General features: G+C 43.2%; 2 protein-coding genes across 4 annotated transcripts in view; both read left to right on the top strand.

Annotated features, from left to right (window-relative positions):
- Positions 1-20,020, top strand: part of FKTN (fukutin) — an 88,431-nt gene extending 68,411 nt beyond the window's left edge. The window contains exons 11-12 of one of the 3 annotated variants that reach the window (XM_061163503.1): positions 7,036-7,123; positions 19,846-19,935. In XM_061163503.1, coding sequence (XP_061019486.1) covers positions 7,036-7,123; positions 19,846-19,870 — 113 coding nt within the window. In that variant the 3' untranslated portion in view covers positions 19,871-19,935. Of the gene's footprint in view, positions 1-7,035; positions 7,124-19,845 lie in introns of all 3 variants that reach the window. The other 2 variants (XM_061163505.1, XM_061163504.1) reach the window with 2 other exon arrangements.
- Positions 20,007-20,668, top strand: TAL2 (TAL bHLH transcription factor 2). The gene has a single exon (XM_061163506.1). It carries the CDS (start codon positions 20,007-20,009, stop codon positions 20,322-20,324), a length of 318 nt encoding a protein of 105 aa, XP_061019489.1. The 3' UTR covers positions 20,325-20,668.
- Positions 20,669-22,918: the final 2,250 nt, after the last annotated feature.

Here is a 22,918-nt window from a genome sequence, read left to right as displayed (position 1 = left end):
AGCCTCTTCAGTAAATGGGGATGAGAAAATTTGGCTGGTCACATGCAAAAGAATGAAAGTAGACCCTATACCATGCCAGTCACAAAAATTAACATGGATTGAAAACTGAAATATGAGACCTAAAACCATAAAATTATTAGAACACAAAGGGAAAAATCCTTGACATTGATCTTGTCAGTGATATAACATCAAAAGTATAGTCAACAAAAGCAAATATAAACGAGAGACAACATCAAATTAAAAAGCTTCTGTGCAGCAAACAACAAAATGAAAGGCAACCTATGAGCTGGAAATAAATATTTGCAAATATGTGTATAATAAGGGGTTAATATCCAAAATATATAAGGAATTCATACAACTCAATAACAAAACAAAATCCAATTTTTAAAGTGGGCAAAGGAACTGAAACATTTTTTCAAAGAAGATATTTTAATGGCCAGCAGACACATGAAAAATTGCTCACCATCATTAATCGTCAGGAAAATGCAAATCAGAGCCACAGTGGGATATCAGCTTCCACTTGTTAGACTGGGTGTTATCAAAGAAGAGAAGAGCTAACAAGTGCAGGTGAAAGGAAAATTTTGTATACTGTTGGGGGGACTGTAAATTGATACAGCCACTCTGGAGAACAGTATGGAGTTTCCTCAAAAAAATTAAAAATAGAACCATATGATCCAATGATTCCACTTCTGTTTATGTACAAAGGACATGACATTACTCTTCTGAAGGAATGTCGGTACCCCCTGTTCACTGCCACTTTATTTATAATAGCCAAGGTATGGAGATAACCTAAATGCCCATTGACAAATGAATGGGTAAGAAGAAGTGGTATGCTTATAGAATGGAATATTATACAGCCACAAGAAAGAGGAAATCCTGCCATTTGTGACAACATAGGTGGACCTTGAGGGAATTATATTAAGGGAAATAAAAGACAGAAAGACATATTGTATGATTGTATATGTAGAATCTAAGAAGAAACAAGCTCAGAACAGATTGGTGGTTGCCAGGAGCAAGTGGTATGGGATGGGGTAATTGGGTAAAGGTGGTCAAAAGGTTCAAACTTACAGGCATAAGATAGGTTCTGAGGATGTAATGTCTAGCATGATAACTATAGTTATCAAAACTGTATTGTATACTTGAAAGTTGTTAGGGAATAGATCTTAAAATTTCTCATCACAGGAAAACAAAAATGTCTTACTATGTGAGATAATGGATATTAACTAAACTTGCTAATAATCATTTCACAGTATGTACATAGATCAAATGATTCTGCTGTACCCCTTATGTAATGCTAGATGTCAGTTTGTATCTCAGTAAAACAAGGGGGGAGAGAGAGAAATTACCATTTTCTTTGTAATTTCTCCCATCAGTACACCATGTGATCTTCCTGCAATAAATATTAATAAACCGGGTCTTGTCCAGCTGATAATTAGAAACCGTTTTCTGTGTGGTCACTGGTATGAGGAGTGACTCTGTAGTCAGAGCTTGCAGGTGTTCAGCTGGTGTCAGCTCTGCCTCATCATACTTTGTATTTTGGGCTTTTATTTTTTTTTTCCTTTGAACACAAAAATATAAAATCTGCTGAATTTCAGCGTATTCCTCTTCCTTAATAGATCATTTTCTAAAAATTTTGTGAAAATGCCTGCCTTGACAGACTACTTCATTTTTTGTTTTTAGCCATGTTACATGACTCACAAGATCTCAGTTCCTCCACCAGGGACTGAACTCAGGCCCCAGCAGTGAAAGCGCCAAGTCCTAACCACTGAATCACCAGGGATTTCCCTACTCCTTTTATTTCTAATCTAACTTGACATCTTCCACTGTTCCTAGAATACTTCCCTGACTAGTCCCCCATGTAACAAATACCAAAACTCTATATAAACTGCTAAGCAAGGATGTTAAGTGTAAAAACATTTTCTAGAAGGAGTTAAAGTTGTCATTAATAATAGAGAAGTAAAGTAGAGGACTACAGAATTGATAATAAGTTAAAAAATGTTCAACATCGTTAACCATCAGGGAAATGCAAATTACAACTACCATGAAATATCACAGCACAGCTGTTAGGATGGCTAAAATTTTAAATAGTGAAAACACCATATACTTTAGTTGTCTGTTTTATAGTTTTCTTTTTGAATGTGTTCTATGCACTGTTTATTTGATTATATTTTATTAGTATCCTTATATATTTTACAAATATTTATAATATATAACATTTCATAATAAAATCAAAAGAAATAATCTTGTTCAGTTTTTGGAGGACAGATTTTTCCTTTTGGAGTTATTAATTCCTCCTTTCTTCAATTCTTTATTGTTTTACTCTGTAAGTTTAACACTCTTTAAATTTTATTTTCTCATTATTCTTTTGTGTCCTTTATAGTTTACTTTTCCCCAAGAAGATTTATCAGCAAAAGCCCATTAGCAGCTGATATCCTTGTTCTTCGGTCTTTGTAACTTAAATTAATTTTATGTTTATCACCTTTTTTTTTTCACTTAAAACATCTAAATTCAATTTTTCTAGTTAATCTTAATACTTTGGAGAATATTTTCTAGAGAATATTGCGGGAAAGGTGACTGACTAATTTTCTGAAAATGTATTACCACCAGATGCCTTTCAGGTCTTAGAAGAATGATAGTCTCATAGTTGGAGTGTGTACAAGTTTGTTTTAGAGCTTAAACTGTGCAGCTGTTTAATCCAGCCAGACCCTGCTTAGCAGAAAAACCAAATGGTGAGCTCACAAAGGGAAAGACTTAGTTTTTAAGAAGCTGAGTCCTCTCTTCGTATCATCCAGTCATAATTTGCTCAGAGCCAGGTTTCCTCTATATCCTAGTGGGAGAACAGAGACTACCTATAGCAGTACTGTCAAATAGAGCATTCTGTGATGCTAGAAATGACCTCTGTCTGTACTGTCTAAGACAGTAGCCACTAGCATGTGTGACTATTGAGCACTTGAATTGTGTTAAGTATAAATGAGGAACTGAATGTTATTTTGATTTTAATCAAATTAAATAGCATCTTATAGCTCATAGCCAACATATTGGACCATGCAGATCCTTAGGACTTGATGGGTCAAGAGCTTTGGAGTTGTAGAGATCTGGACTCAAACCCAGGGATGTTATTTTCCAGCTTTGTGACCTCAGGCTGGTTATTTAACTTCTGAGTTCCAATTTTTTTTTTTAAACTAGTAGGACTAAAATTAATACCAGCCTGTAAGTTTTCACAAGAATGATAGGAAATCTGGTATACACTTAGTACACAGTAGATGCTCAATAAATGAAAGCTCTTAATATTATTATCTTTACTTGCTTTTATTTTGACCTTTGACATTAATCCTCTGAACTTGTATTTTTCTGATAATCCCAAGCAATAATTGTTCTATAAGATTAGGTATTTCATAACCTTCCTTGTAAGAGGACCCTATCCTGAAGATGGTGTTAAGAAGTGACCATGGCCTCAAAGGCACATGTACAAGGAGGTAGAATTAAAACATAACACTTCATAGAATTGAGTTTCAAAGACCAGGCTTAGATAAGGGAACAAGAAGTCCCACACTTTGTAGGAAGTTGGTCTTAGGTTAGAAAAAGTTCCAGGAAGGAGGGCAGGGAGAGGGACAGTGAGGTTCAGCTGGATCTTAAGACTTAATGAACAAAATGTGAATAAATGAAGAAAGGGAAGAAAGCATTCTTGAAGAAAAGGAATCAGTACAGTCATAGAATGGGCTTTATGGGACAGTGGAAAAGAACATCTGTCTATATATGGATAAATAGTTTTAAAAAATACAGCTAGAAAAGTGGGCAAGATCATGGGGACATTAAATACCCTGCTGTAAAGTTTCAGAATCAGTATCAGTTCAGTCACTCAGTCCTGTCCGACTCTTTGCGACCCCATGAACCATAGCACACCAGGCCTCCCTGTCCATCACCAACTCCTAGAGTTTACCCAAACTCATGTCCATTGAGTCGGTGATGCCATCCAACCATCTCATCCTCTGTCGTCCCCTTCTCCTCCTGCCTTCAATCTTTCCCAGCATCAGGGTCTTTTCAAATGAGTCAGTTCTTCGCATCAGGTGCTCAAAGTATTGGAGTTTCAGCTTCAACATCAGTCCTTCCAATAAACACCCAGGACTGATCTCCTTTAGGATGGACTGGTTGGATCTCCTTGCAGTCTAAGGGACTCTCAAGGGTCTTCTCCAACACCACAGTTTAAAAGCATCAATTCTTTGGCACTCAGCTTTCTTTATAATCCAACTCTCACATCCATACATGACCGTTGGAAAAACCATAGCCTTGACTAGATGGACCTTTGTTGACAAAGTAATGTCTCTGCTTTTTAATATGCTGTCTAGGTTGGTCATAACTTTCCTTCCAAGGAGTAAGCTGTAAAGTTTAGATGAGAGAAAATGGGAAAAGGTTATTTGAATCAGAGCATGATGCCTTCAATAAACTCTTCTGGCTAGATTAGTACTCAGAGCCTCTGTGCTAGGACCATGGTTCATTCACTGACTCACTAAATATTCATGAAGTTCTTTTAAGGCCAGAGTAGAGATATGGGAAAATTGAGTTTCACAGAAACTCATTCCCAGAACACTGGGATCTCTCAGTTGCAGGGACAGAGCACAGATACCTTGCCAGGTAAGGATAAGCCACTCTGGGGGCTCAGGTAAAGTCACTCCTAGGAATTTCCATCTAGTGCCAGGCAAAGACACAGGGAGTCCAGGGGCAGGAAGATCTCGAGGCTGAGGGGCAGTTGCTGTTGCTCTGGGAAGTTGGTTTCAAGATCAGTGGTACAGGTCTCAGAGAAGCATGCTGGGACCTGGGTAGGGTCTTATCCAGGGGTTCCAGGAGTTAGAACAGGCATTTGAAAGCCAAGGCTCAGTTAGATGAATTGAGGCAGGAGCCTTGGTAGTGAGATCCTTGGCTCAGAGGAAGTCAGGGTTAGGCCTGGGTACCACAGTGCCGGCAATGTGACAGATGTAGGGAAGAGGCTGGAGCCATTTGTATACCTGCTACTTAAGTTAGAACCCAGGACAGGATGGACTCTCCCTGTGGGAACACTGTAAGGCCTGGCTGTGGGAGCTGGGCACTGAAGCCAGGAAAGGAGAAGGACGCAGTCAAGATGTTCAATTCCGGATCTTAACCTGATCCTCATCTCCCTAGTTTCTGTTCCCCTTGGAGACTCTGGTCTCCAATGGGTAAAGAGGAGGTGTTCTACTTGTCCTGGGAGCACAGCTTATGCTAACAACTGACATTGCTCTTCCTAAGAAGCCCCAGGGAGCCTCCCAGAAACATCTGCTGGATCTAAGGGGACCAGAGGTGCCTCCTCCTTTCCCTCAGTGTATGGGTTTGGTGTGGGATTTGTCAGTCTGGGAAGCTGAGGACTCTGGGCAGTTCAGGCCTGGCAGATTTCCCCCACCTGCCTAAAATTCAGCCCAGGAGGGCGGAGGCCCCTCCCCAGGCCAGTGCTGCACCTCCCCTCTCCAGTCTTTGGAGCTGTGGCCTTTATTTCAAGTCCTGGTTCCCCAGGGGCTGAGTGGGGAATGAGAACAGCTGATAAGCCTGACATTATTGACTTTATGAGGAGTATTCAATGAATTTACTCTCTGCAAGAAGGCTGCACTCTTATCTGTTACCCACAGAGCATCTAAATCCTCATCTAGGGGACCCATTCATGAATCATGTCTCTTACAAAGACCAGAGAGTATAAAGAAAAAAAAGGGAGTCGCATTCCCACCCTTTTCTTTTCTCCAGTACCTGGCTTTGCCCACCCTCACTGCCCTTACTTTCCCACTGCCCTCAGGTTTATTGGCTGGAAATAGAAGCACTCACAGCTCCAGGCCTCAGAGTTGAGGCCAAGCCAGCCTGGTCTTGAGAGTGTCAGCAGCTGGGCACACTCAGGGCTGTGTGTGCATCCCCCTAATTGGTATCTAAGGGAAGAAAAGCCCACTCACTTGAGGCCGTTGTGTGCCCTGGTTTCTGCTGCAACTGTCAACATTTGCTCTGGACAGAAATGAAATACCCACCCAGCCTCAACACCAGGTGTCTTGGTGGCAAAATGTTAGGGCAGGCGGGGGGAGGTTACCAAGGGGTCTTGGGGCTAGGGTGCTGGAGAGTGAAAATTAACTGTAAGAGAGAGCATGCTGGTCAAGAGAAGTTTTTCCTTCCCCGCCTCTGACATCTCCCTCATCCATCCAGCCCTGCGATATTGGCTTCAGTTAGTGGAAGGAAATAAATGCTTCCTTAGTAAGTAACACAAGATCCAAAGCAACTGGAAGGAGAGAGGTGACAGCCAGGATAATGGGTTGAGCAAATGAAAGAAAAAAAGTGCCGTTTGATTAGGGGGAATTAGAGGCATGTGTCTACTTTTTGGGTAGAGTTTTCTGGTAATAAAATGATTGTTTATTGATCTGCTATGCTTTGGCATTTATTCCCAAGCATTAACTTTATGTACATTAGTACACTGAATCTTGCGATAACCCCTGAAGTTGACATTATTCCCAGTTTACAGCTGAGAAAATTGAGACTGGGAGGAGTTCAGTAACCTGCACAGCATGGCAGCTGGTGTTGGAGCAGGAATCCAAATACCAGTCCACCTCCTAAGCCTAATGAGGGGCCTCTCAGCTTCTATGCCAGACTGCTTTCCACTTGGTATTCCTCAGTATTTTTTCCCACTTAGTCTACTGCATATCAGTGAATATTTATCACCCCCATTTCATAGGAAACAGGCTCAGAAGAGTATTTTTTTCCAATTTGACCAACTTTTGATTGCTTAAGTAAGTGGCCAATTTAATTGAGAATGATACCTTGCAGCAGTGAGCCTTTAAACCAGTTAACAAATTCCTCTACTTAGTAACCTCATCATTGTGCTCATCCCAGGCAAGACACTGGGTTAGCAGATAGAAAAGAGGGGAGACAGGAAGAAAGGGCATCAATGAGGCAGTTGAACAGTGTTAAACAACAGTGCAGGGAGCCTTTGCAAATCTGATTCCGGATTGTGGAGTCACAATCTCCCCACCCCTACCTTCTTTATTCAAACAGGGCTCCTCACGTGTGATCCAGTTGAGGACTATCGTCTGCTGCTTCTTAGATGCAGGATGCTTGGTAACAGGCTGTGGCAAGCTTCCAAGTAAGGGTAATTTTGCTTACAGAGTAATGTTATTTCTTCTCCTTTGTCCAGGAAAGTCACTGTGTGCTACAGGGGGAAAACCTGATTCAGCAGGTTTGTTTCCTTCTGAATCGGTATCATTTTTTTCCTTTTGTTGTTTCTATCTATAAGTATGCCCAGGGCTATGAAACCTGTGAACCTTAGGGACTCTGGTCTAAAGATTCTAGCATCTTCACTTTTCTGTCATGATTAGGGAATAACCTCAGGGAAGTCCCAAAATGATGATGAAAAGCCAAATCTCTCTTTTCCTGGGAGGGAAGACCAAAGCTCCCACCCCTCCCAAGGGGCCATGTCAGTGTATTTCTCCCTTCCATGTGCCCTGGTTTCCCGCATCACCCACGTTCATCAGAGAGGAGCTAGCTTCTTGTTCTGTTATTTTTCTATTTGGAGGATGTCAGAGGAGGGGTGGCAGGAAGAGTCTCAGAGGAGGGGTGCTCATCAGTCGGTTGCCCTGTGGGTCCTGTGAATGGAGTGACATTAACATCCATGAGAATTTATAGCCTCTGTTGGCTCTGGAAAGATGTTTGTATAAGTACTGCTAGTAATACAGTCAGCTGCATGTGAAGACTTGTTTCTTTGGGCATACATTTTAGTATTTAGGGAAATACTAAATTTATTTGGGAGCTAAATTGTGTGGGAGCAATATTTTGTTGGTGGCTCAGATGGTAAAGAGTCTGCCTGTAATGCAGGAGACCCAGGTTCAATCCCTGGGTTGGGAAGATCCCCTGAAGAAGGAAATGGCAACCCACTCCAGTATTCTTGCCTGGAGAATTCCTTGGACAAAGGAGCCTGGTGGGCTACACAGTTCATGGGGTCGCAGAGAGACACGACTGAGCGACTTTCATTTTCACAATATTTTGTTTTGTCTAGAATAACAACTTGTTGTTAATATAACTTTATAATGAAAGTATTTAATTTTTTCATAAAGAATGAGAAAATTGGGTGACATGCCTAGCATGACAGCTAGTACTTAGTGCTGCATAAGGGAAAGAGAGTTCAGTGTGTGGCCTGGAGCTGGTGCTTGATGCCACCCTCTTTGTCAAGCCATCACCCTCTCTCAGCTGTATCCCTATCACAGCCTCCTAGTCTCCCCACATCATTTGGCCCCCTCCATACAGTGACCAGAACGTTCTTCTCATTTCCTTAAACAGTCACTAACGAAACTCCTTCCTTGACCTTAGAAGCATTCACTTCACAGAAACAAGTTATGTGACTTCTGATGGAGAGCGGGGCAGACTGGAGGCAACCATTTGGAGAGTGAGTCATCACTCCTTATGTTCATTCATTGAAACCAAATAAACTGGAATGAGACTTGTTTTAAAGAATCCAAAATGGAGATGGAGGCTCCTTTAAGAAACCAAAGGACTCAAAGGAACTTAAATTCCCCAAATGAAATGTCACAGAAAGATAAAACCTATGACCAAAAGTAACACCCTCATACTGACAAGTTTAATTGTAAAAGAACAGTTTATTTGGAAAATGCAAATTTAAAAACAGGAGTTGTAGTATCATAAAAGAAAATGGAAAATGGAATTCATGACAAGAATCAAGGCAAAGAAGATCATTTTATGTTGACAAAGGGCACAGTCCTCTTAAGTCAATAAAACTTCCATGAGTCTTTATGTGTGAAATGCCTTGTATCTCAGGGTATCTCTAAAGCAAACACTCCTGGAAAAACCAAAAGGAAGGAAATAGACACAAAACAGTAGAGGAAGACAGTCACACAGTTCTCTCTAACAGATCAAATAGACCCAAACTCCCATGAATATAGAAGATCAATTTGATGGATGTATATAAAAAATTTTATTTTTCAAACAGAGGATATACCTCCTTTTCTGTTACCTATGGGTCATTTATGGAAGCTGATCATATGTTTTACCAAAGAGAAACTCTCAGTAAATATCCCAAAGCAAAAACAATACAAGATATATCTTTGACTACACTACAAGAAAATTAGAAATTAATAGCAAGTGGTTACCAAAAAAATACCACAATAAGGAAATTAAAAAAAAAAAAAAAAAACTCTCCAAAAGAAAACTTAAACAACCCATGTTAGAGGTTAACAGCAAAGATACTCAAGTGGAAGTGCAGGATGACACCAAAGATGCATCAGAAGAAAATTCATAGCCTGAAGTGCTGTTCTTATTAAAAAGAATGTAAACTAATGGACAATCTAAGAATGGGAAGTAGAGAAGGGACAAAATAAACACTGGCAATTGAAAAAAAGTAAAACTTAGATGTAGAAAATGGAGTAGTTCTTACTAGGAGGGAGAGGGGTGTGGGTGGGGCACAATGACTAAAGAGGGGCCACTGTATTGTGACGGAGGGAAACTCAGCTTTTGATGGTGAGCACTCTCTACTTTCGGTAGTATCCAGGGAAACCTGGCGTGCTGCAGTCTATGGGGTCATAAAGAGTCGGACACGACTGAGCGACTGAACTGGACTGAACTGAACTGAACTGAAGTTGAAATGTTTTATTGTACACATGAAGCTTATATAGTGTTATAAACCAGTTACACCCATTTTTAAAAGAAGATGGAACCTAGAAAGTCCAAAAAAATTTAAAAGAGGTAGTATAAATTAATACATTAGAAAATGAGAAAAATTATGAACCACAGAGGTAGTTTTTTAAAAGAAAAATGGACAAGCTCTGCAAAGCTAATAAAGAAGAGAGAAGTCATAAACATCTAATATAAGGAATGAGAAAGGTGATAAAGTAAATACTGAGATATTTTTGAGAACTTTGAATAACTGTATATAACACTTTATTAATGAATGTGAAAATGTCAAAGTTTTCTATGTCAAAGTACCAAAATTAACTTGAAAGGTAGCACACTTGAAGGAACAAAACCTATCTAGGATTGACTAGTAATTTCTATTAACTGTCAAGAACCAGCTAATTCATGTGATGAATAAACTGATGGAAGCTTAACAATAAATGGATGGAAGGAGAGCTGGATGTATAACTGGATAAATGGAGAAAAAGATGGATGCGTTGGGGCCTGGATAGTGCAGAATTAGGGACTGGGAAGGGGTTAAGATGAACAGGGAAGAAGAGAGTTTTAAGACTGGATAGAGCTGATGCTTGACCTTCAGCCAAAATGACCTTAGCCCACAATCACCTGGGCTAACCGGAATCCCTTCTGAAAACCTCAGTTTGTTCTTTCCTGAAGCTGACATCCCCAGCACACAGGACTAGAGATCCAGCATCACAGGCTAATCCAGACAGATCAATTAAGCCAGCAGAATCAGAGAGGCTAACAAAGCCCGAGCCCTCCTAACGACCTACTTCTCTCCCCAGCCCCCTAGTCCCTCCCCAGGACCCTGTCCCCACCTCCCTCCTGCAGGTGCAGTCTCTCCAGGGGGCGGTGAGAGCCATGAATAGTAAGGGTCTTAGCTCAAGCACACAGAGGCGTTTAGCTGCCCAAGCCTAATCCCCCAATAATCGGATTATGTAAATTCCTACTTCAACCCCTTCCCCTGCAAGACCTCGCCCCTAAACTCTCTGGGACCAGGGAAGGAAGACACTGTGGGACCAGGAGGGAAGACAGCACAGCACGCTGAAGAATCACTGCTAATGGAATGCTGTACCAAAATGGTTTCCCCATTTCAAAAATTATAAAACCAGCAATAACATGGACTGCCCTCCCCTCCACTCCTGCATGTGTAATTCCTACCCAGCATCTCCCACTCTTGTACCCGGGTGACCCAGGCCCCTGCCTTGGGTTCCGTGCTTTAGATGGCCCTGCCCTGCTCTGGCCCCCCTCCTGTGCCCACCATTTACCTGCCCATTTCCCACATTCTAGACCACACTCAGGGTATCAGGGACCCCTGAATTTAGATCACACTCTGTATCCAGAACCCCAGCATTTCTGCTCAAATGGCCTTGAGTCCATTGTCAGAACCTACACAGGCCTTTTCCTTAGGTCCATGTGGGCTGGGAGTCCTCGTTATATACCAGGCCCCTCACAGAGCAGGACAGCTTGAGGTGGGAAGAGAAAAGGGATGGGGATGGGTCAGGAGTCTCCATTTGTGCCCTTGTCCTGGGTCCACAAATGTCAGAGGCAGCCCTGCCTCAAGGCCTAGTTTAAATGTCATCCTTCTCACAAGCAATTGCTGATCCTCCGGCTAGAATCTTTGCCTCCCTACCTCCAATTTCATACTCTCTGGCACTCAGGACTGCCTGCCTTGTATTTGGTCATTTTTGTCATGTCCTCTTCCTCCCAAAGACTGTGAACTAACTCCTTGAAGGCAGATATAGAACTTTCTTAACTTTCCTGCCCTCTGAGAACCTAGCAATTTGGGCAATAGCTTTCTTGTTTATAATAAGAACTGTATTCTTTTTTTTTTTTGAAGAGGGGGGCAAACAACCCCCAAATCTCAGTGGCTTACAACAGCAAAGATTTATTCCTGTTTCATGTTATGAAGGCTGGGGTTGGCTATGGGTTTGTTTCTTCAGAGAGCAACCCCCAACATGACTTTCTCATGACTGAGCTCAATCAGCAATCACTCTTAAAGCTTCTACTCCATTACCAGCAAGTCAAGTCCATTCACATTCCATTGTCTGATGCAAGTCACATGGCCAAGCCTGGAAGGAAGCAAGCTGTCTCTTTACCTAAATTACCTACAGGGAAGCACTGCCAGTCACATGACAATCCTCTCACAAGGAGGGGAGCCAGTAGTTGTAACAATAATGTGATTAATCAGTAAAATTTGCGTTAGTCTGACTGTGTGCTAGGCCCAGTGCTAAATTCTTTACCTGTTTTGTTTTTCTCATTTAGTCCTCATGACCCTGTTTTTGTCCCCATTTTACAGATGAGGAAAATTGAGGTAGGGAGAAGTTACATGATTTGCCTACGGTCATATATATGGGCAGATAGGGGATTTCAGCCCGGGTAATGCAAATCCAGAGTCCTTTGCTCCTATCCACTAAGCATTAATGCATCTGTGAATTTATTGTGCTAAATCCTATGCTGGTACCCTCAGAGAGTATGATACCTAGAAGTTTGATTTATCAACCAGCATTTGAAGAATGCCTATTCAGTGGGACTGGGGAGACAGACAAAACAAATAAGTAAAATATTACTACATAGGGGTGAGTGCTAAGGAGAAAAATAAAGCAGGGTAGGAAGATGCAGAGCCCTGTGTGTGTGAAGGTGCAGTTTTAGACCTTGTGGTCAGAGAATCTTCATTGAGAAGACCTGAGCAATGACCTGAAGAATGTTAGCTCCTTGAGGGCAGAAATTTGTGTCTGCTTTGTTTGAACCCCAGTGCCTGTAATAGGAAGTGGCTTATAGTATAGTAGACACTCAGTATTAATAATTTCTGAATGAATCAAAGGAAGTGAGGGAGGGAACTACTTGGATTTTGAGGGAAGAGTGTTGCAGACAGTGGAAACAGAGGCCCTGAGGCAGGAGGGTGCCTGGAATGTTTGTCAAACTACAGAGGTCAGAGTGGCTAGAGCTGAGTACACTTCTTCAGCTTCTTCTCAGGCAGAGAAGGAATAGACAAGTCAGGTAAAGAGCATCTGGGAGCCAATGTTAAGACTTCAGCTTAATTCTGAATGAAATGGGGAGCCAGAGGAGGGTTTTGAGTGAGAAGCAACAGGAACCTGACTTGGGTTTTCAAAGGATCATTCTGGGTGATGCTGGAGAATAGATGGAAAGAGGAAAGTACAGAAGCAGGAAGACCAATGAGGAGGCACTCTGGAACATGGGATGAATAAGTCTGGAAATCTGTCCAGTGCTGTGATTGTTAAACTTCTCTGTGCATGTTAATCTCCTGGGACACTTAGTAAAAAGGCAGATTTCTAACCTTATCCCCAGAAAACCTGATCTGGTGGTCTTGGCTGTGGCTGTTGAGGTCTATACCTTCCCTCACCCATGATTCTGGAGTAAGTGGTTCTTGAACTACAGTTGGAGACTCACTGGGGCTTAATTAACTGACATCTGATGAGTTAACCGCGGGGCACGCACTTCCGGAGGTTTTAGACACTGTAGAAAAGGGTTGGTAAGTTGCACTCCGCCCTCCGGGGTATGCTGTAGTCCGGGTGAGTGTCAGGACCCCCTCGCGTCCCCAAAGGTTACACAAAGCTGGCTTCTCCTTCCGCCTCTGCTCGGTTTCTAGGACACAGGGAGACTGGTCCTGGGAAGCGGGGATGTGGGGATGGAGGGTGGGCATGGGAGGGACCTGCGGGAGTCCAGGGCGGGGAAGGGGCCCCGTGGGTCCCCAGACAAAAGGCTGTGTCTATAAAGGCAGTGGCAGAGGCGCAGCGCCCAGGCGAGGGCGACAACTGCGGCGCGGGAGCGGAGGTGCGTGGACTCCAAGAGGGTTGGGGGCGCTGCTCGGTTTGGGCGCCAGCGAGGCTCTGGCGCAGTTCCCCAGTCCGAGCCGCACTGGCCGCGGAGGGCAAGGGTGTGGTGACTTCGTGGCAGCTACTAAGGGGACTCGGTGAGAAGACCTGGGGATTTTCCGCGGAGCAGGGGCCGTGGTGCAGCTCGGGGGGAGCCTGGCGGGTACCTAGAGCGTGTCGGCGGGGCTGCTGAGCCTTGATGTGTGATGTCCCAGACACCCAGGAGCGTCTCCGAGGGCCGTCTTGGCAGCTTCTGAGCTGGGGTGAGCGACTCCTGGACACCTGGCAGGTGAGAAACTTTGATGTTTCTCCAGAATGCCTGAACTTAGTCTCAGGGCAGGCGCTACAGGCAAGGGGGAGCAAGAATTATAAATAGAAAAAGGGAAAAGCTGGGAAGTGAAGCGGTCAAGGGCAGCTGGTTGGGTCGGGTGGGCGTGGGCGGCGAAGGCAGGTGTAGAGCGGCGCTGTTTTGAAACAGGTGGCCCTCCCAGTGCACCGGGAGCCTACCCAAAGATCCGCATTCACAGTTAATGTACTTGTTTAGAATATCAACATCCAGAGCTGTCTGGTGAAAAAAGTAATTGCATAATAGCATGTATTGTGATTTTTTTGTTTTTTTTTTTATAGAGGATATATTATATAAACACACCCCAAGGTTACTGCTGGGGAGTGAGTTTGAATAGGCAGATGGATAAGGGAGGGGGACTTTTTTTGCTTTATCACTTGTGTACGGTTTGGTTTTTTTTCCTCCTTTGAGTTAGCCTGTGTTACTTCTATAGCAACTTCTAAACGCAAACCTGTGCCTGGTGTGTGAGGTTAGGCACCTTCCCCAAACCCAACTGTATAAACCACCCTTCACTACTGTCCTTCTGTGCCATGTTTTCAAAGAGAGATGAAAGAAGAGAGAAATACACAGGACCAAATGCCAGGAAGAGAAATTTGACATCTTACGAGAAAAGAGCAGTGTGAGCCTGAATGCCTGGCACAGGCCACTGTAGGAACGTTAGCTGTCTGTACTTCTGTGCTGCCATCTTTCTAGCTGACCTGGGCTCCATGTCCAGAAAACACCCACACGAAAAAGGAGCAGCACCTGTCGCAGGTAGTGGTCACCTTCTCAGGGGGCATAATGTTGTTCTTTTCTCCAGTAACCTGTTACCTTCTGTGGTAACAGGTTATAAACAGAAGTTTGTGCTCACCTATATTCCTATTCAATTTACTGTGACATTCCTCCTATCCAGGCATTCTTAACCTTTGGCCCATAACACCTACCCACCCAGGCGTGTGTGGATAAAACTCAGGGGGTTCTAAATTACATCTTTTTATCTACTAACCTTTCATCTAAATTGAATATTTCCTTTATTTATGAATGTTTATGTAGTTTATTATGAATAAACTACAGTGGCAGTAGCAGTGCTGATGCCTTTGTCATCAATAGAAATCACAGACACTTTCAACTCTTGTTACAGATGTTGCTGATCTTCTGAAGAAATCACTTACCAATCACCAGTTAGAAATGATGGTGACAAATCTAATTATTTAATGTGTTAAAAGTGAAGCATAGGTTTTATTGTTTTGCATTTTAGAATTATTCTAATAACTATGAAGTATAACTGGTTATTTTATGTGTCTGTGTATTTTAACTCATGCCTTTTAACTTCTTATTCTGAGAAGACTTTTCCTTTTATGTATTTGAAATAATTGTTCTGAGATGAAATTTGTCCCTGGGCTTCCCTGGCCCTGACTCAGCCAGCGTCAGTGGTAACTCAGGCTTGGGACACAGGCTCTGCTACATTGGGCTATGTGACCTGGGACAAAGAACTGCACCTCTGTTTCAACATCTGTCTGATGCTGTCTGATTCTGGGGGCATCTCGAGTATTTTTGAAGCTCTTAAAGTACTCTGAATCAAGATTTGCAGCGATCAATACTTGCAACAGGAAAAACACTAAATGTCGTTTTCCTTTGATTTAATAAATAATAATTTTCCAGTCACCTCTACTTTGAGTTTTTCCAGCTTGTTGAATCACTGATTTTTATTTCCCAATGTGGAGAAGGAGAGTAACACACTTGAGGATAAATCAACAAGTAATTATTAAGCACCTCCTAGAAATGGCAAGGCTGCGTTTCAGAAGCCTGCCTTCTCTCCTCCCTGTTTCTGCTTCTCACAATAGGATGGAGCTGTCTCAGAAGAGAACCCAGTTAGTTTATCCTGGCTAATCTTTTCTTCCCAGCTTGAAAATTACCCTCCCATGGGACTAGTGAATAAGCTAAGGCCTCTTGTGACAAGAGAAGCTTAAAAGTAACTTTACTCCTACAGTCCTGGCTGCAAAGCAGCCTGTTTCAATGTGAGCAAAACTGGATAGTCTTAAAAATTCCCTTGATTTAGGTTCACACTTTCATATTTTAGGTATAGTTGGGTACAGGTCCGACAATGCTCATTGTAGATACAAAGGCCAGGTTAGACCCTGGTTTGATTCCTGGGTCAGAAAGATCCACTGGAGAAGGGATAGGCTACCCACTCCAGTATTCTTGGGCTTCCCTGGCAACTTAGCTGATAAAGGATCCACCTGCAATGTGAGAGACCTGGGTTCGATCCCTGGGTTGGGAAGATCCCTTGGAGAAGGGATAGGCTACCCACTCCAGTATTCTGGCCTGGAGAATTCCATGGACTCTGTAGTCCATGGGGTCGCAAAGAGTGACTCAGACATGACTGAGTGACTTTCACTTTAGTAGATAAAAGGTAAAGGCAGGGCATCATGGCGTTTCAGCACAGAAAGAGGCCTTGGGTATCACCCCCTTCAGATTGTAGGTCCCCTGGATTGCCTGAGTTAGGTGCTATTTCTCTGCTCCTACAGACCCTGGGCTTCCCATCTATGTCATAGGGCAGAGGCTCCTCAGTGTCCAGTAGCCAGTAGAGTGTCTGGCGCATAGGGTCAGTAATTGTTGATAGTAAAGTTTGGAGTACATGTGACTGTATTGGATCATGGATCCAACCGGGGTGTCTCTACAGAGATAGAGGAAGTAAACCTAAGTGGCTGATGGAGAAAGCCAGAGGGGGTCTGAGGTCAGCCAGTGACCTTGAGCTGCCATGATTCTGCTCACCGCTGGCTTCTCAGCACAGCACTGGCCTCTCCTACCCAGGCAGAAGCAGGAAAGTCAACAAGAACCTGCATGGGGAAATGTCCTGGGGGCATATATCCTTCTAGCTGATATTTTACGTAATATTAATAGTTTGTCATTCTTAATCCCCAAAATACTGCTTCCTTCTTAAACATAGTTTTGCTAGGTCTCAGAGCTCCTATTTGGAGAGTAAGGCAATGTTCTTAGCATTAGCCACACATGGAGATCATGTGAGGGGTGCGCTGTTGATACCTCACTTCAGGAAAAAACTTGCAGTTCAGCTGCAAGGAGTGCAGTTAGCTGACAGCCATCAGTAGCAGTGCTGACGGGACTCAGGACTGGGCCTCCGTTCTTCAGATAGCCCCCAGCCTATGAGTGAGTGTGGCAGCGTTGCCAGGACCTGGCAATTCTTGCCTGATAGGGTCTCTTTTACAAACTTTTTGCCCCAGAGCTCCCTGTTGGGTTGGCTGCCACTTTTCCAGCTCTGTATTACAGCCTGAGGCTCTTCTGACCAGTCCTGCAGCCTCCCTGCTTTGATTTTGCAAGTGTCAGATGTGCATTGCAGTCTGAAGACATTCTTGGTCCAAGTCTTTCTTTTCTTTTTTCATCTTTCATGGGCCTTAACTCCCAATAAACTGCTAGTTGTACATCCAACTCCAGCTTGACATCTGCTTCCTGGAGGACCAAGCTGATCCACGTGGGGAGTTTTAAAAAATACCAATGCCCCCAGAAACTTTTATTAAATTGGTCTGGGGTGCAGCCTGGGTGAATCCAATAAGCAGCCCAAGTCAAGGGCCACTGGAATAGAAGAAAAGTTCTGGAGCAGAAGTTCCAAGTGTTTATTAAGTTAGAAAAGGATCTGCTTTCTCACAAGTCACTAGGGCTTCAACAAATCACTTCTTTAGGTCCTTTTCAAATAAAATGGGCCCACCCTGATATTTCAAAAGAACAGCATGTATACTATCTATGGTGAAACAGATCACCAGCCCAGGTGGGATGCATGAGACAAGTGCTCCAGCCTGGTACACTGGGAAGACCCAGAGGAATCGGGTGGAGAGGGAGGTGGGAGTGGGGATTGGGATGGGGAAGACGTGTAAATCCATGGCTGATTCATATCAATGTATGACAAAACCCACTGAAATGTTGTGAAGTGATTGGCCTCCAACTAAAAAAAAAAAAAAAAGATTAGCCTGAGGAGATAGAAAAAAAAAAAAAATGGGCCCACCCTTTCATTACCATAGGTGCCAATCGATAACCCTCCAACTCCTTCCTGCAATGGTGGGCCATTAACACAAACAACAGTTATGGAAGGAAGCTGGCATTTTGAGAGGCACCTGCCAACTTCCTGATATTCCATATGTTGCTTGTCTGTAACCCATGTCAGATACTCAGTGTTCACCTACAGACTCATATCCTTGTGTGTGCATGCGTGCGTGCTCAGTCAGCCATTTCCGATTCTTTGTGACGCTATAGACTACAGCCCACCAGGTTCTTCTGTCCATGGGATTCTCCAGATAAGAATACTGGAGTGGATTGCCATCCCCTCCTCCAGGGGATCTTTCCGACCCAGAGATCAAATCTGAGTTTCCTACATCTCTTGCATTGCGGGCAGATTTCTTTACCTATGAGCCACTGGGGAAGCCCCTCATATCATCAGAAAAGCCCAAATAAAAGTAGAAGAAAGGTAGAATTTCGGGAAAAGTTCAGCAGTGTTGACCTGATCATTTTGGTCTTGACATGATCCTTTGACACTTTTCTCTAGTCAGCAAGTGTCTCTCTAGATTTGGCCCTTAGTGTGTGGGACCTTGTCCTGTGATTCTTAAGTGTTTCTTCTGTATGTGCCACCTTCTCCATCAGGCCATCCAATAAGCTCCTTGAGCACAAGTATCCCATCCAGCCAAGTCCACAAACCCAGCTAGCAGAGCAGGCCTAGCACAGAGCAGGTCTACAGGAAGGTTTAAAATAAAGGAACAAAGGCAGCAAGAGCCAAGAGGTTGTAAAACCAGACTTGTCATAGAAAAACAAGATATTACCTTCACCCCAGTCTTCACAATTCAGTATTTCACAAGTCATTTTTATTTATAAACATTTTTGTTGTATTTACTCCTCAACACTTTTATAGCCATTACTGTTGTGTCAGGCACTGTTGAAAGTGATTTATAAATATTAAACTTACTTAATTCTCCTAATAGCCTTTGTCTACCAGCAGTGGCTGCAGGAATTCAGCAAGGGAAGGATATGGGAGGCTCTGGAATGGCCTGGAAGGGTTTGTAGGAATGGAAAAGAGGATTTAATCTGCTCTTTAAAGATTGTGTAGAAATAGGCAAGAAGACAGTGAGGAGGGAACTCATGGGACAGATAGGTATGGGATTGAGAATAGTTACTACTCTTTGGGTCGGGGGTGGTGGTGTGGGGAACAGGAAGGGACCCTCTGCCCAGGTTGCTGAGACTGGGGCAGGTGGCAAACCGATAGCTATGAGCCAAGGGTACCAAACGTCTGGTGCTGGGTTTTGGCCTATTTCCTGATGTGCCATAAACATTCCCATTGATGTATGTTAATCCAAGCCACCTGAACAAAGGGGCCCATGCCTCTCAGAGGAAAAAATGGCACGATTAGGATTGGCAATACGTGATAATAATCACCTCGCCTACAGCTGGAAAGATCATCCAAATTCAACCTTGGGGAGCCTGGCTATCTACAGCATCCATGTCAAATTGTCGCCCCTCACCTACTCCTTTCCTTTGTTTGTCATGCTAAATAACCCCATTGCTATTCTTCCTACAACTGAGCTTCAAGATTCTTCATCACCCTGTTCATCCTCCTCTAACTGTGCTCTGGCCTAGACATTTTAGCTCTTACACAGTGCGCCCAATCCTGCAGATAAATTCGACCCGCCAAGAGAGTTGTGCTGTCACCTTCTTCATTCCAGATGTCATGTTGTAAATGAAACCTAGGATCGCAGCCCCCTTTTTAAAGAGTCTAAATTCAACTCCCTATTAACAAATATATGTTTTATTCACATGTGTACTCAGTCCTACACTCTGCCTGATTCTGAACACTTAGGAAGAGTTGGTTATAAAAGAAATAATGGGAGTCTTAGCATAAAACAACCATTTTACCTGGAGGCTGCGAAACAACCAGGGCGAGAAAAGCTGACAGGAGGTGTTCTTACCCTGCCCTTTCTTCTGCCACATTTTCTTCTCTTGTCACAGGAAGACCCACAACACCTGGAAATGAGGCAGCACATCCCCTAAGATCTGGGTGGAGAAGATGAACAACTTAAGCTCCTGGCAGGACATGGGCTACCCAGGAGGCCTCTGACAAGGTGCTGGCCCCCAGGGCCCTTTCTCTTTCCTGTCTCAGGAACTCCAACATGACCAGAAAGATCTTCACGAACACCAGGGAGCGGTGGAGGCAGCAGAACGTCAACAGCGCCTTTGCCAAGCTGAGGAAGCTCATCCCCACTCACCCTCCGGACAAGAAGCTGAGCAAAAATGAAACACTTCGCCTGGCCATGAGGTATATCAACTTCCTGGTGAAGGTCTTGGGAGAGCAGAGCCTACAGCAAACAGGAGTGGCTGCTCCAGGAAACATTCTGGGCCTCTTCCCCCAAGGACCCCACCTGCCAGACAGGACTCTCCTTGGTGACTACCAGGTTCCATCACCCGGCTCAAGCCACCACATTCCGTAATAGTGGGGCTCTGGCTGTTGTGACCCCAGGCAGCACTGGTTCAGAAGTCACTAGCTGTCAACAGCCTTTTTGCAAGTACCAGAGTCAGCATGCTGAATAATTTGTGAGGCATGAATTCAAGCTTCATAGGAGGTGTCTCAGGGTCAGCTGCAGAATGCTAAAAGGAGGCCAAAAGGGAGGTGGCCGTACATCCCCTTCCCTTGGGGCTTCAGGCAGAGCAGCCTGTATCTGTCGGTTTTATAAATCCAGGTTCCTGCATAAGATGTTGTTTTGGGGGGAAAAAAGACCCTTACGTTAAAAACTGGTTTGAAAATCACTGCTTTACTTAATATGTTTTCAGTTGTAAGAAGAGTTTCCTCATAATGGATCGCAAATGGACAAGTAGAAAATGCTACCCTCTGAACATATTTTAAAGTTCGTTCTGAAAAATGAGGCATATTTGATCAAGGGTGAACAGCATAAGACAAATGAAAAGATAGCCCTTGCAGAAACCAGCCTGGAGACTTGTGGGGAATCTGTGGAGAAAAGACCCTTCTGACGCATGAGGACCACAAGAAGGCAGCAGATACGTGCAGGAGAGCTCTGCATCCTCTATCTCTATGGAAATGTGAGGTGTCACTTGCATTGGACCACAAGTATATGTGTTATCACTTAAGACAAATGGTGGATTATACCTATGAGAGGAAAGGACGTGATAATTTGTGAGAGTTCATGGTTTTCTTATGAAAAGCAGTTAACTAAAATAGTTTTCCTAATCCTTTAGTTTTACATGTCAGGTATTGAAAACTTTTAATTCAGCATTAGTTCCTGATGATTTAAGACCTGTAAAATTCAAATAGAATGATGAAAATCTAAATATTACCATTTAACAGCTCATTTAACAGAGAGCTTAACAAAAGATTTAGAGTAGACAATAGGAGTGTAATACCAGACTCTAATGAACTGATGGATGAGTGATTTGTTTTCCCTGCTGAGGAGCATTAGCTCAGTCTTATACTGGGAAGGGTGGTGCCCACAAAAGAATGAACGGCATGGATCTGGCAGAACTCACAACTGTTTGCCACTGTGATGATGCTTGGATTCAAAAATGAATCCCATAGTTAGGCACAGAATACAAATAATGTCATTTGACTGTTTCTGGAACATTTTATTTCCCAAAGTTCTTGACAGAACATTAGTTTTAAAACCTTCTGAACTACAGGAAGGAAATTGATAGGCTTGAGATTATGTATACACAATAGAGGAATTTAAATTTTCTGCCACTCTAGAAAGAAGATATTCAATTTATGAAAGGCTGAAATGAGCCTCTTTGGTTTGGTGATCAGAAGAAATCTGGATGAGGCATTCTCAAAATAGCGAGTTCATAATGTCATTAAACTCGCCACAGCATTCACACGTATGGAACGATACATTTATCAAAATGATGCATTTGGGACTTCCTTGGTGGTAGTTAAGACTCTGCACTTCCAATGCAGGGGGCGTGGGATTCCTGGTCAGGGTACTAAGATCCCACATGCTGTGTTAGTTAGTTAATTCAGTCACTCAGTCATGTCTGACTGTGACCCCATGGACTGCAGCACGCCAGGCCTCCCTGTCCATCACCAACTCCCGGAGTTCACCCAAACTCATGTCCATTGAGTCGGTGATGCCATCCAACCATCTCATCTTCTGTCATCCCCTTCTCCTCCTGCCCTCAATCTTTCCCAGCATCAGAGTCTTTTCCATTGAGTCAGTTCTTCACATCAGGTGGATTAGAGCATCAAAGTATTGGAGCTTTAGCTTCAGCATCAGTCCTTCCAATGAATATTCAGGACTGATTTCCTTTAGGATTGACTGTTTGGATCTCCTTGAAGTCCAAGGGACTCTCAAGAGTCTTCTCCATCACCACAGTTCAAAAGCATCAGCTCTTCAGTGCTCAGGTTTTTTTATAGCCCAATTCTCACATCCATACATGACTACTGGAAAAACCACAACTTTGACTAGACACACCTTTGTTGGCAAAGTAATGTCTCTGCTTTTTAATATGCTGTCTAGCTTGGTCATAGCCTTTCTTCCAAGGAGCAAGCATCTTTTAGTTTCGTGGCTGCAGTTACCATCTGCAGTGATTTTGGAGCCCAAGACAATGAAAAAAAAACAACAACAACATGCTGTGTAGCATGGCCAAAAAATAAAAATAAAAAACAAGAATAATAAAATAATTTTTTAAAAAAGAAACAATGCACTTTTGTGTGTAGGTCCTTTCTTTAAACTGCATTCAATAGACATCCCCACAGACCCAGAGTAGTCCAGAGAAACACATAAACACAGAAACCAGGGGATTCCCCCAAATTTGCATTTCTTTCTCATGAGCTTTTGTGTTCTCATGAGCTTATGTGGACTTAAATTCATCCCCAAACTACTACATGATAGCACATCTCAAAACTCTGGTGACGGTTGTCAATTGAGTAATATTTCTTATTCTCTCATCTGGCATTAAATCACATTAACACTTTTGACAGTCTTTTTGTATTGTGCTCTGCGTCAGTCATATCTGACTCTTTACGACCCCATGGACCATAGCTCATTAGGTTTCTCTCTCCATGGGGTTTTCCCAG

Source organism: Dama dama, chromosome 16 (assembly GCF_033118175.1).
Source record: "Dama dama isolate Ldn47 chromosome 16, ASM3311817v1, whole genome shotgun sequence".
Classification (NCBI taxonomy): domain Eukaryota; kingdom Metazoa; phylum Chordata; class Mammalia; order Artiodactyla; family Cervidae; genus Dama; species Dama dama.
This window is presented reverse-complemented; position numbering and strand designations above follow the sequence as displayed.